The sequence below is a fragment of the Ursus maritimus genome, unplaced genomic scaffold (assembly GCF_017311325.1).
Source record: "Ursus maritimus isolate PB19 unplaced genomic scaffold, ASM1731132v1 scaffold_12, whole genome shotgun sequence".
Lineage (NCBI taxonomy): Eukaryota > Metazoa > Chordata > Mammalia > Carnivora > Ursidae > Ursus > Ursus maritimus.
The window spans coordinates 66,685,600-66,700,317 of NW_024423564.1; the positions used below are offsets into that span (position 1 = coordinate 66,685,600).

The 14,718-nt window shown below is 37.3% G+C and overlaps 1 protein-coding gene across 1 annotated transcript in view; it reads left to right on the plus strand.

The window, feature by feature from the left end:
• The window catches only part of STIL (STIL centriolar assembly protein), a 71,628-nt gene that overhangs the window by 30,337 nt on the left and 26,573 nt on the right, over positions 1–14,718 (plus strand). The window contains exons 13-14 of the mRNA XM_008699233.2: positions 4,414–4,579; positions 7,932–8,160. Coding sequence (XP_008697455.1) covers positions 4,414–4,579; positions 7,932–8,160 — 395 coding nt within the window. The remainder of the gene's footprint in view (positions 1–4,413; positions 4,580–7,931; positions 8,161–14,718) is intronic.

A 14,718-nucleotide genomic window follows, 5' to 3' on the forward strand; every position in this document is an offset into this window, starting at 1 on the left:
AATCTTTAAAAAACAAAAATTTTAAGGACCACTTTTGCTTAAAAATGCTGTAGATAGGACACCTGAGAAAAATGTAGTTTCATTGTTTCTTAGACCTAGTAAATTTTTTGAAATTGTAAAATGTAAGTTTGATTTTTATAAATCCTTAAAAATATTTGGCACACATTTTAATGTAACTAAACATTTCACATTGAAAAGATATAGTTCTCATTTATTTCTTGTTTTTAAAAAAAGACAGTCTAAAAAGACCTTTTAAATAGAAATCTTAGTTACTTGGGATTAAAATGTAAATATAGACTAATGAGTACATTATCTAAATCATTATACTTGGAGAATACAAGAAATGATGTAGGAAATGCTTTTATGATAAATACACATACTATTTTGCTCATGTGAATTTTTTTAACATTATTTTAGGTTCCACTTTATTTACATATAAAAAATCTTAACACATTTTCTATATAAGTATATATAGAACTATCTTATTCTGTAGGATTTTGTTAAAATGATGTATAACAAATTTTCTAATTAGTCTCCTGTTCCAGTCTGAAGTTTCTGCTATTGCAGACAGTGCAGCAGTCAACATCCTTGCACTTGGCATTTCCCTGCATGTGTGCATATATCTCTGTAGCATAGATACCTAGAAGTAAAATTGTGAAGTCGAAGAGAACACAGACATTTTAAATGTTCAAAGACAGCCAAACTTGTTCCTGTCCTAAGGGAGACTTGTTTCAAGTCTCATTTTGGTGTAGTGGTGAAGGGATTGGGATCTGGCACCGGTCTCCTTGGGTTCTAGTCCAGTTTCAGTGTAACATAAATTAATGCAATCTTGGGCAAATTACTTCACTTCTCAGACTTTAGTTTTCTCATTCACAAAATAAGAATGTACATAAGTGTATGGAGTTCTAAGGATTGAATGAGTTACTAGGGAAAGGTGGCTTAGAATAGTGCCTGGCATATAGTTAGTGCTCAGTACATGTTAACTATTACTATTTTTATTATCATTATTATTTCAGTTAATGACATCACTTCTCATCCTGTTGCTCAGGCAAAAATCCTGGGTGTCAGAAGCCCTGGTTTTACTTTCTAGATGTATCTTGAACTTAACTGTTCCTTAACCATCTTGCCTGCTGCCTCCCTAGTTGAAACCATCTTCTTCTCTTATCCAACCATGCTACTTCCAGTACTGTCCCTATTTTTCCTTGGACAAAGTTGGAAGTTTTCCAATGATTGTATTCTCCAAGTAAAAGTTGGAAACATGACAGCCATCTTCTTAAAGCTCAAGTCAGATCATAGGGCTTCTCTCTCAGTGGTTTTCCTTTGCAATTAGAAAATCTAGATCCTTTGCGCTGGCCCTTGAAACCGTGTCGTTCGGCTCTGTGTGCCTCTTCTAGCTCATCTCTTGCTCCTGTCTTCCATGTTCACTACACTTCAGTTGCAGGATGTGCTTTTTGTTCTTCAAAAACATGAGCTTGTTTGTTTCCACTTTAGGTTCTTGACCTTGCCGCTCTGCCCAAACCTTGTAATGACTCACTCCTTCTCAGCAGTCAGGTCTTAATTATGAGTTTTTGGTTTTTGTCTCTAGGGAGCTCTGGGGAGAGAACTTACAAGATTCATCACTGTATTTTTTTAGCACCTTGAATAGTACTTCACTTATAATAGTTACCTTATACATATTTTGTAACTTGAATGAGTGAGAATGGCCACCCAGAAAGGTTGTACCAATTTAATACTCCAAAGTTGTTTTTCCACATCTCCAGTATTGTGCATATCAAACTATTAAAATTAGTATCAGACTTATAAAAAGACAGTTTTAATTTGCACTGTATTATTGTAATCAAGATTGATCATTTTATTATTTATTGGCCATTCATATTTTGTGTGAAGTCTGTCATTTACCCATTTTGGGTCCTTTTCTAATTAATTTGTGAGAGCTCATTATATATTAGGAAATTGGTTTTTTATCATATATGTGTGGTAAGCATTTCTTACAGTTGTCTTTAATGTTTTTTGTTTTAACCATTTGTTTTGTGCAGAATATTCCAATTTAGATATAATTAGGTCATTTTCTTTCTGGGTGTTAATTATGTTTAGAAAAGCTTTCTTCCTCAAGATTATAAAAAATTTATTCCTCATCTTCCCTCCCCCTTCAGGATTTGTTGCTTTATTTTGATATATGAGATAAGAGGTTTTTCCTTTTTAATCCTCAGATAACTGGCCTCATATATTTATTGAATAATGTATCTTTTTCTTAATGATTTGGAAATATTTTTTTATGGTGTAACGGAAGTATCATGTGTTTGCATCTATTTCTGTACTGTATTCTCCACTGACTTGCCTATCTGTTCTAGCACCAGTACCATTCAGTTAGCTTTATTGAGTGTTTCCTGTGTGATCTCTCTAAACTTCACTCTTCTCATCTGCAAATTGGAAGCAGTGATTGGTATTATATGTAGATTTGATGGTTAAATGAGTTTATGTGTATGTGTGTGTGTATCTGTATGTATATGTGTATATATAAAGTAGTTAGTGTAGGTCCTGGCTATCTTAAACACTCAAAAAGTTACAATTATTTTGTCTCTTAATCCTTACAACTACTTTAGTTTTAAGTGATATTGAGGCTCATAGTGGTTAAGTAGTTCCTCCTAAAAGGTAGCAGAGTAGGATTTAAACTTATATCCTCATGACACCAAAGTCCACATTATAAACCACTGTAAGTACATATGCCATTTTGTATTATTAACACAAGTTATATTTCTACTGATCTTAATAATTTGTTGATAATTTATATTTTCCTGTATTAGTAAAGGTAATTTGCTGAAATTAATGACATGAATTGAACACAATAGTATAATTTTTTTTAAGATTTTATTTATTTGTCAGAGAGAGAGCGAGCGCACAAGTAGGGGGAGTGGCAGGCAGGGGGAGAAGCAGGCTCCCTGCTGAGCAATGAGCCCGATGAGGGACTTGATCCCAGGGCACTGGGATCATGAACTGAGCCAAAGGCAGGCGCTTAGCCAACTGAGCCACCCAGGCATCCCCACAATAGTATAATTTATAGGGAAATAGAAAATCACAGCGTTTAAAAAGGGAGGCTTTTCCATGCGTAAGTATATACCCAAGAAAAATGAAAAAATATGCTCACATAAAAACTTGTACAAAAATGTTCATAGCAACATTATCTATAACAGCCAAAAGTGAAAACAGTCCAATGTCCATCAACTGATGAATGGGTAAACACAATGTGACATATCCATACACTGGGATATTATTCAACCATAAAGTACTGATAGGTACAACACGGATGTGCTTTGAAAATGTTATGCTGAGTGAAAGAAAAAAGATGCAAGGCCACATATTGTGTGGTTTCATTTATGTAAAATGTCCAGAATAGGGAAATCTGTAAAGACAGAAAGTAGATTAGTGGTTGCCAGAGGCTGAGTGTGGGCAATGGAGAGTGACCACTAGTGGGTATAGGTTTTTTCAGGGGATTAATGAAAAGGTTCTAGAATTAGATGGTGGTGATGGTTACAAACTTTGTAGCAAATTTACTAAAAACCACTTACTTGTATACTTTGAAGGGATGAATTTTATAGTATGTGAGTTTTATTTTAGTTTTAAAAGGAACAGGGAAAACTTTTGGTGTTTGAACCTCAGCTTTGCTACTTGTTAGTTACATGACCTGGGCAAGTAACTTTAATTTCTCAAGTTTTTTTTATCTGTGAAGTGTGTTTAATAGTAGTATATTCTTTATGGGGTGGATTGTAATAATCATACATAAAAGCTCTTACTACAGTGTCTTGTAAAACAGGAAGCACTCAGTGTTTGCTACTGTTATTAATAATTCCAGTTTTAGCATGGCCAAATATGGGCTATTCTGATTAACCTTTATAAGAAGAACCTGTGTAAAAATGTTCACTATATGGTAAGGAGTTAGAATATAGCTCTTATCTTAATTTTGATTTGTAAGTGGACTAGGAATGAAATACTGATTTGAAGTGTTAACATTCAGGCTTTTTTACACAAGTGTCAATTTATGAATGCCAGTTTAGATATCTTTATGTTTTCACTTTTAAATTTGCACTTAGCCATGGGGCACCTGGCTGGCTCAGTCAGTAGAACATGCAACTCTTGATCTCTGGGTTCTAAGTTAGAGCCCCAGGTCAGGCATAGAGTTTACTTTTTAAAAAAATAAATAAAATTCATACTTAGCCTGCTTAAGTGCTTTTTAATAATGAAGGATGGTGATTTCTGCATTGAATAAGTTTTATGGTGTGATCTAACTGAATTGTGAGAAAATAGAGTTAAAAGTCAGTTATTTATAATTGGGGCACTTCGTAATTTTTTAAACTCTTCCGCCAGTTTGGTTGATTACTTCGCTGCCAGTTTAAAATATGTTTTTAATTGATACAGATTCAGCGTTTATTGGAAGCACAGTCTCTGCAGCCCTGTTCCCCTAAGACAGCCTCTGCTGAGGACACGGTGCAAGCTGCAAGACAAATGGAGCTGGTTTCCATGGAAGCACAGTCTTCCCCTGGCTTGCACATGAGAAAAAGTGTAAGCATTGCTGTGAGCACAGGTAGTTTCATTTTTTTTTTTATTTGTAAGGAATTTAAAAAAATGCTGTTCATATCACTTTTAAAAATTTTACATTGAAATTGGTGCATGGTAGAAACAGAACCAAAGCCAAGGTGAAGAGAGTATCACTTATTTAAGCCTTTGTATAATTTTACCCTTTATGAAAGAGAGCTATATCTGAACACAAATGGGAGACCACATGACATAATGCATTATTTTTGCTTCTTTCCTAGACTGGACCCAATTCTTATAACAAAAATCATCTGTGGTTTGAGGGATCAGGGAAGGTTTGTTTCATCTATGCCGTGTATTGATTCTGGGCCTTGAAGGGTACATAGGGTTTTAGTAGGTGGAATGGAGAGATGGCAGAGCAGGATGGGTAGAGAAAATAGTAGGAGCACAGTGAGAAAACACAGGGCTCTGAATTATCTAGTACTGACCTATTTTATGGAGAACCTTTATTACATCTTTCAAAAACGAATGTCTCCTTTATTCAGTAAGCAACATTGAAGGCCTTTTTGAAAAATCAACTAATAATGTAAATGACATATATTTGGTTACATGTTTGCTCACTACCAGACCATGAGATCTTCAAGAATGTCCCCAAGATCTAGCAAGATGCCTAGTACATAGGGTGGTGGTGTTAAGAATGAAGAGAAAGAGTTGTGTAGGGTGTTGATAAGATTTGTTAACTAATTGGATGTGGCAATTGGAAGAGGTAGGATGCTAACGTTACTGGTTTGGATCCTGGAACAGAAGAAGGACCTTAGTGGAAAAATCAGTGAAATCCAAATAAAATCTGGAGATTTAGTTAATTGTAATGCACTAATATTGGTTTCTTGATTTTGAAAAATGTGCCATGGTAATGTAAGATGTTAACTTCAGGTCAAACTGGTGAGGAGTATACAGGAACTCTGTATTATCTTCTCTATAAATCTAGAATTATTCTAATATTGAAAGTTTACTAAAAATGAAAATAAAAGTTACTCCAGGATTTTCAGCTTAGATGACCTAGGGAAGGCAAGTTAGAGAAGCAAAAGGGAGAGGATGAGTTCAGTCTAAATATCTTGTGTTTTGAGCCACTTTGGGAAATGAAGATGGTGATACCCAAACATTTGAGGAGTGGAGATTGGTTGATGACCTAAGACTTATAAAAGGAACAGATGAAGATTTGAGACTGGAGAATAAAGATTTGAGAGGGAGAAAAAGAAGGAAGGCAGATTTCTATATTCTATCTCTGAACCCATTTTTTAACTGTCCATGTAGAGGGGAACGAGGAGGGAGGGGAGAAGAGCCTCATGTACATTTTTAAGTCAGATATTACTGAGTATTAGTCAAGATTCTTTGGCTGCAAGTAATGTAAACCACTTTGAAATAATTTAAGTAAGGAAGGGGAATTTACCGGAAGGATATGAGGTGGTTTCATGAAAACCAAAGCCAAGAGTGGGGCTGACTTCAGGAAAAAACTAGAACTAGAAACTGGAATACCATTAGGACTATCCAACTATATGGCTCTTTTACTCAGTTTTTCTACTCGTTTTTTCTGGCTCACCCAAAGTTTCAAAGTGTATGTGTTACACAGTTTTAGCCATGTACACAAACCAGGTTACTGTCCTTTAGTCTTTTTTCAAATTCAGAGAACCTGAATGGCCTAGTTTGGATTAGGGTTTAATCCCTGGTTCAGTGGTAAGAGGGTTGAGAAGCATGTAATAGGGACACACCTGCTGGAGTCTCACCTTCGTTAATTGTGGGGGTGACAGTTCCCAGAGGAAGTTTGTGTGTGTCGTAGAGGGTTAGTGGACAAGGAGCTGTGGGTATTGTGAGCTAACCAAACATACATAACAAGCACACCAAAAAAGTGCAGTTTCCTCCTATAAAAGCTATACTTTTACTGTATTACAGTTGCTTCTCATCTGTATCTGCTCCTAGACTATAAGCTTTTAGGATTTTGAACACTGCCTTATTCCATGATTGTATCTCATTAGCTAATATGATGCCTAAATCATAATGTGTGCTGAATAAAAGATAATTGAATGAAGTAATTTACATGTTTAAGCTTATATTCTGAAATTATTTTGAAACCTCATAGATTCATATTCAGTTATTCAACTTGGATAACCTGGGGTAGTTATTACTTACACGCAGAAAAAAGCATTATTACTAATTGTTAGAACTAAATGGCTTTTAAAAGCATGTTTATTCTACAGTGATACTTAATTTCCTGAAGGTACGTATTGGTAAATAGTCCAGAAGATTAGCAGCACTTATGTAGCTTTTTCATAATTGTTCGTTCGCTCTTTCTTTTCTTTTTTTCTTTTTTCTTTTCTTTCTTTTTTAAGATTTTTTTTTTTTTAAAGATTTTATTTATTCAACAGAGATAGAGACAGCCAGCGAGAGAGGGAACACAAGCAGGGGGAGTGGGGGAGGAAGAAGCAGGCTCATAGCAGAGGAGCCTGATGTGGGGCTCGATCCCAGAACGCCGGGATCACGCCCTGAGCCGAAGGCAAACGCTTAACCGTTGTGCCACCCAGGCGCCCCTCTTTTTTAAGATTTATTTATCTATTTGAAAGAGAGAGAGCATGTGCATGGGAGCTTTGGGGGGAGGGGCAGAGGGAGAGAGAGTCTCAAGCTGACTTCTCTTTGAGTACGGTGCCTGTCATGGGGCTCCATCTCATGACCCTGAGATCATGACCTGAGCTAAAACCAAGAGTTGGATGCTTAACTGACTGAGCCAGCCAAGGACCCCAAACATTTGATTTTTAAATACTTGCCTGATGTTACGTATGTCTGATATGTCCTTTAGTATTCTCATAAATATTATATTTAAAGATAGAAATCAGAGAGCCTAGGGACTAGTTATTTTATATGTTTTCCCTTGTTTTTCAGAACAGTTTTCTGTACACACACATACACCCTAAATTGTATTCAGAATCTTTATATGTGAAATACATCATTTGAGAGCCACACTTCTTGAAGAGACAGGGCCCAGAATGTCCCTTGTTCCCTTTGTCCCCCGTTGTTTTTTGTTGTTTTTCTTTTTTAAGTAGGCTCCATGCCCAGTGTGGAACGCAGTGTGCTTGAACTCACGACCCTGAGATCAATATCTGAGCTGAAACCAAGAGTCAGACACTTAACCAACTGAACCATCCAGGCGCCCCCCCCCCCACTTTGTACACCAGTTTTCTGGCTTTTCACCTTAACCTTTTATGGCATTTCTGAGAGGATATAATCTGAAAACATTTCTAGGTAATTGTGCTACAAAAATACAGTTAGTCTTACTTAGAGGTTTGTCAGAGGATTATTTTTATAGTAGTATATTTGTTTCAGTATCTGGTTAATCATTTAATCTCCAGGTGCCAGCTTGTTTTGGAATGTAGCCGGAGATGATCAAAAGCCTGAATCTCAGCTGAGGCAAGATGATACCAAGATTTCCAGTGAGGACATGAATTTTTCTGTTGATATTAATAATGAAGTCACAAGTCCTCCAGGTAGCGCTTCTTCATTAAAAGCAGTTGATATTCCCAGCTTTGAAGAAAGCAACATTGCTGTGGAAGAATTTAATCAGCCACTTTCTGTATCCAAGTAAGATGTCTTTGATTCTACATTGATCCTCCTTTTTTTCTTTTTAAATTCTAATATTCTTTTGGTGTTTTAACTCAGAAACTGTTTTGTGAATAGTATTTTCGGTAGTGTCTTTTCTGATATGGTTCTTATGTAACTGACAATTCTGGCCCTTCTAGAACTGTTCCCAGATGTCAGTCATTGGATGTGTTACAGTCTAGCTGAATCAGAACATCTGAAGAAAATTTCAGACGTACATGAGTTTAGGCTTCACTGTAGAGATTCTGATAACTAGGCCCCAGATGGAAATGGGGCCCTGAATTTTGTAAATTTTTAAGGATTCTGCATGTTGCAAGTATGTATATAAATATATATATATAAGAATTTATTTCTGAGATTTACTTCAAAGTAACCTGGTGAGAAAAAAAATAGCTTGTGGAAGATGAAATGGCTAGTGGTGTAATTGGAGTAAGATTGATTTTAAGTAGGTAATTTTTTAAAAAAAGATTTATTCATTTATTTTAGAGAGTGCATATGAGCAGGGTGGGTGGGGGAGGCTTGGGGCAGAGAGAGAGAGGGGGAGAGAGAACCCCAAGCAGACTCTGTGCTGAGTGTGGAGTCCTACATGGGGCTCCATTCCAGGACCCTGAAATCATGACCTGAGCCGAAATCCAGAGTCAGCTGCTCAACTGACTGAGCCACCCAGGTGCCCACTGGAAGTAGGTAATTGTTAAAACTGTGTATAATGGTTTGTTAGACTATTCTCTCCTGTGTTTGAAAATTTTCATGAAGTTTTTATTATTATTATTAAGCAAGGATTTCAAAGTAATTTAGATCCTCAGGAAATTAGGAAAGAAATTCAAATATCTTTGAGCTTCTGATAAGTGCTGCCACAGAACTAGGCCCTAGAGATTGAGCAGTAGGTTAGGAAAAGTTGCTAACTTCATGGAATTTCCATGACTTGCAGAGACAAACAGTAACCGTATAAGTAACAAATAATTTAATTTCATATAATGACAACTGCTCTGAAAAAAATAAACCAGGGTGATCAAGTGGGGTGTACCTAGGGTGGTGGCATGGGAGTGAGGGATATATTAAGTAGGGGATGGTAAAGGAAGCCTTCCCTGAGGTGGTAACATTTGAGCAGTGAGTAGAATGATGAGAAGGAGCCAGCTCTGAGAACACATGAAGAGTGCTCCTGGTAGAAGAAATGGCAGGTGTAGACCCTGAGGTGTGCAGGAGCTTGACAGCTCAGGAAACAATTAGGAAAGCCATTGTGGCTAGACACAGTGACGGAGAGGGAGGGGTGAAGGGAGGAGAGGGGAGAGAGAGAGCAAAGTGCTCAAGAGAGCGTGCTTATAGGAAATGGGGTCAAGGATATAGGCAGGAGCCAAATTATGTGGGGGCTTTGTAGGATGTAAAAAGGAGCTTTGAATTTATTCTGTGCTCATTAAATCCAGGGAGGATTTTAGACAAAAGAGTGGTATGATCTGATGTTTCATTTTTTAAATAGCTGTTCTGTGGCAAATGAACTGAAGGAGTTTAGAGTGGAAGTAGGGAACTGGTTAGTATAGTAAAAGCCAACCCAAGTGAGATGAAGGAGCTTGGACTTGTGGAAGTGCTAGAAGGAATCAGGTGCAGAATAAATAAATGAGAAGGTAGAGGAATGATGTAGGCGTAAAACACCATATATAATAGTTAAAAGAGGTGAATTTGGTGGTGGGGTGACATGGGGCAGACAACTGATTATTTTTTTTTAATTATAAGCCCTGTGATAATATTTGACCTTTTTTTTTTTTTACTTGATACTTTTTAGGTACATTTTATTTTTACTTATTTTTTAATTTAAATTTTAGGTAGTTAACATACAATGCAATATTGGTTTCTGAAGTAGAATTCAGTGATTCATCACTTATATATAACACCCAGTGCTCATCACAAGTGCCCTCCTTAATACCCATCTAGTCCATCCCCCACCCAACTCCCTCCATCAACCCTTGCTTTGTTCTGTGTTGTTAAGGGTCCCTTATGGCTTGTTTCCTTCTCTCCTTTTTTTCTTTTCCCCCTTTCCATATATTCATCTGTTTTCTTTCTTAAATTCCACATATGAGTGAGATCATATGGTATTTGTCTTTCTCTCACTGACTTATTTTACTTACCATAATACAATCTAGCTCCATCTATGTTGTTGTAAATGGCAAGATTTCATTCTTTTTGATGGCTGAGTAATATTCCTGTGTGTGTGTGTGTGTGCGCGCGTGCGTGCGCCTACGCACACACCACATCTTTATCCATTCATCAGTCAATATCCATAGCTTGGCTGTTGTTGATAATGCTGCTGTAAACATTGGGGTGCATGTACCCCTTCAAATCTTATTTTTGTATCCTTTGGGTGAATACCTAGTAATGTAATTGTTCAATCGTAGGGTAGCTCTCTTTTTAACATTTTGAAGAACCTCCATACTGTTCTCCAGAGCGGCTGCAGCAGTTTGCATGCCCACCAACAGTGCAAGAGGGTTCCCCTTTCTCCGCATCCTCGCCAACACCTGTTGTTTCTTGTGTTATTAATTTTAGCCACTCTGACAGGTGTGAGGTGGTATCTTATCCTGGTTTTGATTTGTATTTCCCTGATGATGAGTATTATCACTGAGCATCTTTTCATGTGTCTTTAGCCGTCTGGATGTCTTCTTTGGAACCATGTCAATTCATGTCTTCTGCCCATTCTGGGTCATTTATTTTTGGGTGTTGAGTTTGATAAGTTCTTTATAGATTTTGTATACTAACGCTATCAGATATGGCATCTGCACATATCTTCTCCCACTCCATAGGCTGCCTTTTAGTTTTGTTGACTGTTTCCTTGGCTGTGCAGAAGCTCTTTATCTTGATGACGTCCCAATAGGTCCTTTTTGCTTTTGTTTCCCTTGCCTGTGATGGCGTGTCTATTAAGTTGCTATGGCTGATGTCAAAGAGGTTGCTGCCTGTGTTCTCCTCTAGGATTTTGATGGTTTCCTATCTCACATTTAGGTCTTTCATCCATCTTGAATTTATTTTTTGTGTATGGTGTAAGAAGGTGGTCCAGTTTCATTCTTCTGCAAGTTGCCATACAGTTTTCTCAGCACCATTCATCAAAGAGACTCTTTTTCCTACTGGATAGTCTTTCCTGCTTTTTCAGAGCTTAGTTGACCATATAGTTGTGGGTCCATTTCTGGGTTCTCTGTTCTGTTCCATTGAGCTATGTGTCTCTTTTTGTGCCAGTACCATACTGTCTTGATGATTACAGGTTTGTTAATAGAGCTTGAAGTCTGGAATCGTGATGCCTCCAGTTCTGTTTTTCTTTTTCAGAATTGCTTTGGCTATTCATGGTCTGTTGTGATTCCATACAGATTTTAGGATTACTTGGTCTAGCTCTGTGAAAAATACTGGTGGTATTTTGATGGAGATTAAATTAAATGTGTAGATTGCTCTGGGTAGTATAGACATTTTAACAGTGTTTGTTCTTCCAATCCATGAGCATGGAATGCTTTTCTATTTCTTTTTGTCCTCTAATATTTGTCATTTTAAATTATTCTGTTTATCATAATGATTAAAACAATAAACATGTTCCTCCAGAAAACTAGAAACATTTATCTCCTTTGCTCAGTATGTATATGTTTTAATCATATAATTAAATTCTCGTAGTATGTACCACAATGTATTAAAAGAGGTATGTAAATATGTCTCCCCCGTTAAATTGAATTCCTATAGGACAGGGATCATATTCATTTCTGTATTTTTTTTTTTTTAAGATTTTATTTATTTGAGCAAGAGAAAGTGAGAGAGCAGGAGCGGAGGGGGAAGGGCACAGGGAGAATCAGAGTCCCTGCTGAGCAGGGAGCCCAATGCTGGGCTCTATCCCAGGACTCCGAGATCATGACCTGAGCTGAACTCAGACACTTTACCGACTGAGCCACCCAGGCGCCCCAATTTCTATATCTTTAGAACTTGACCCAGTGTATGGTCCCCATATTACCTATTTTGTATGGGTTCAATTGATAGGAAGAGCAATTTAAGGTGAGTCCCAGGATAAGTCCACATTTTATTTGGAATAATTATAGAAACAGAAAAAGGGTGCCTGGCTGGCTCAGTCGGAAGAGNGGAAGAGCATGTTACTCTTGACCTCAGGGTCGTGAATTTGAGCCCCACGTTGGGTGTAGAGATTACCTAAATAAATAAAACAACTTAAAAAATAACTGAGAACAAAGAGGAACTAACTATGGTTATCCTTATTTATCCTCCTTGACTTCTGTAAACTGCAGACTTCTTTCTAGAATTATGGGGGTTTTCTCCTGAAATAGTTTCTAAGTCAGAACTTAAACATCTCCAAACCATTGTGGTTTTTAACTTAAGAAACCTATCTGAGTTAATTGGTAGAAGGTAGTTAATTGCTTTTTCAGGGCAGCTAATCAGCTCTATTGATTCCAACACATAACTAGATGTAAATCTGATCTTCAGCATAATGTATTGATTTGGATTAAATATGACTTCATTGTTTTCTGTAGTGGTTTTAGTGATTCTATAGGATTCTTCCCAAATGTGTGTTCTGATTCATGCTGTGCTTCCCACTGCTAAGTGTTCATACATGGCACCTAGCCACCTGGGTTCCTGTCCCCCTTGGATAGTCTTCCTAAATCTTTTTTCGGATGTTAAAGCAGTCTGTGAGGGATAAATTTATTTGCCTCAAAGCATAATTGGTAACTGAAAGCTTTTTCCCAGTGAAGAGCAGTGGTATGTGGTATTTATAGAGACTTTCATTTGAAAAAAATCCTATTTTTCTTTAGAAGTCATACTTCAGACATACCTACTAATACTTGTCATATTAGAATCATCTTTTAAAATTTTGTTTCGAGGTGCCTGGCCGGCTCAGTTGGTAGAGCATGTGACTCTTGATCTCAGGGTTGTAAATTCAAGCCCCACATTGGGTGTAGAGATTACTTAAGAATAGGATCTTTTAAAAAAATATATAAATAAAATAAAATTTTGTTTTAATCTTAAATCTTTTGAGGTTAAAGTCTTTAATGTTTTGGTTCTTTTATTTTTCTTTTGTTTTTGCTTATTAGGTTAAACAACAAAACAAAAAAAACAAAAAAAAAAAATTTTTTTTTTTAAAGATTTTATTTATTTGACAGAGACAGCCAGCGAGAGAGGGAACACAAGCAGGGGGAGTGAGAGAGGAAGAAGCAGTCTCCTAGCGGAGAAGCCTGATGTGGGGCTCGATCCCAGAATGCTGGGATCACGCCCTGAGCCAAAGGCAGACGCTTAACGACTGCGCCACCCAGGCACCCTGGTATTTTAAAATTCTTGAAAATGCAGTGTGGCTGAGTGATTATGATTAAGATGATGGGCTCAGGTGCCAGACTGCCTGGATTTGAATCACAACACTGTGAACATAGGCAGGTTTCATAATTTATGGATGACTTGGTTTTCTCATCTGTAAATGGAGACAATAAAAGCACCTATCTCAGGATTGTTGTAAGGGTTAAATAAGTTAATATATGTAAAGCACTTAGTTCCTAATTACTGTTATCATTTAGCTAAAGATGGAGTGAGGCAGGGGCGCCTGGGTGGCACAGCGGTTAAGCGTCTGCCTTCGGCTCAGGGCGTGATCCCGGCGTTATGGGATCGAGCCCCACATCAGGCTCCTCCACTAGGAGCCTGCTTCTTCCTCTCCCACTTCCCCTGCTTGTGTTCCCTCTCTCGCTGGCTGTCTCTGTCTCTGTCAAATAAATAAATAAAATCTTAAAAAAAAAAAAAACATAAAGATGGAGTAAGGCAAACTCAGTAACTGACACGACTTATTTATTTATTTATTGGGGGGGGGGGGACTCTCCTTAAAAACAAAGTGCTTTGCAAATGTTTGGATGATAAATATCCTGCTCAGTACAAGTAATTTCCCAAAAAGCCATAAAATCTCTATAAAGACTAGATTTCTGCTTCTCTGAGAGTTTTGATGATTTCATTAAAGTGAAATTAGTTAACATGGTTGAAGATAAAGGTTCAATTTGATGTTTGGGGAACAAAGGGAAAGCAAAGGGAAAGCCAAATTGGCTACCAAATTTTGGAGAGCTTTGGTTGGTAGAATAAGGAATTGTGTTTGTTTTAATAAATCATTCAAGGTTTTTGTTTGTTTTGTTGTTTTGGTAAAAAAATACATAACATAGGGGCACCTGGGTGGCGCAGTCGTTAAGCGTCTGCCTTTGGCTCAGGGCGTGATCCCAGAGTTCTGGGATCGAGCCCCACATCAGGCTTCTCCGCTAGGAGCATGCTTCTTCCTCTCCCACTCCCCCTGCTTGTGTTCCCTCTCTCGCTAGCTGTCTCTGTCAAATAAATAAATAAAATCTTTAAAAAAAAATACATAACATAAAATTTACCATCTTAATGATGTTCAAATGTACAGTTTGGTAATGTTATGTACACTTAACATTGTTGTAAAACAGATCTTCAGACCTTTTTCATGTTGTAAATCTGAAACTCTGTACCCATTAAAGAACAACTCCCCTTTCTCCTCCCCCTCAGCCCCAGGTAATCATCATTCTACTTTCT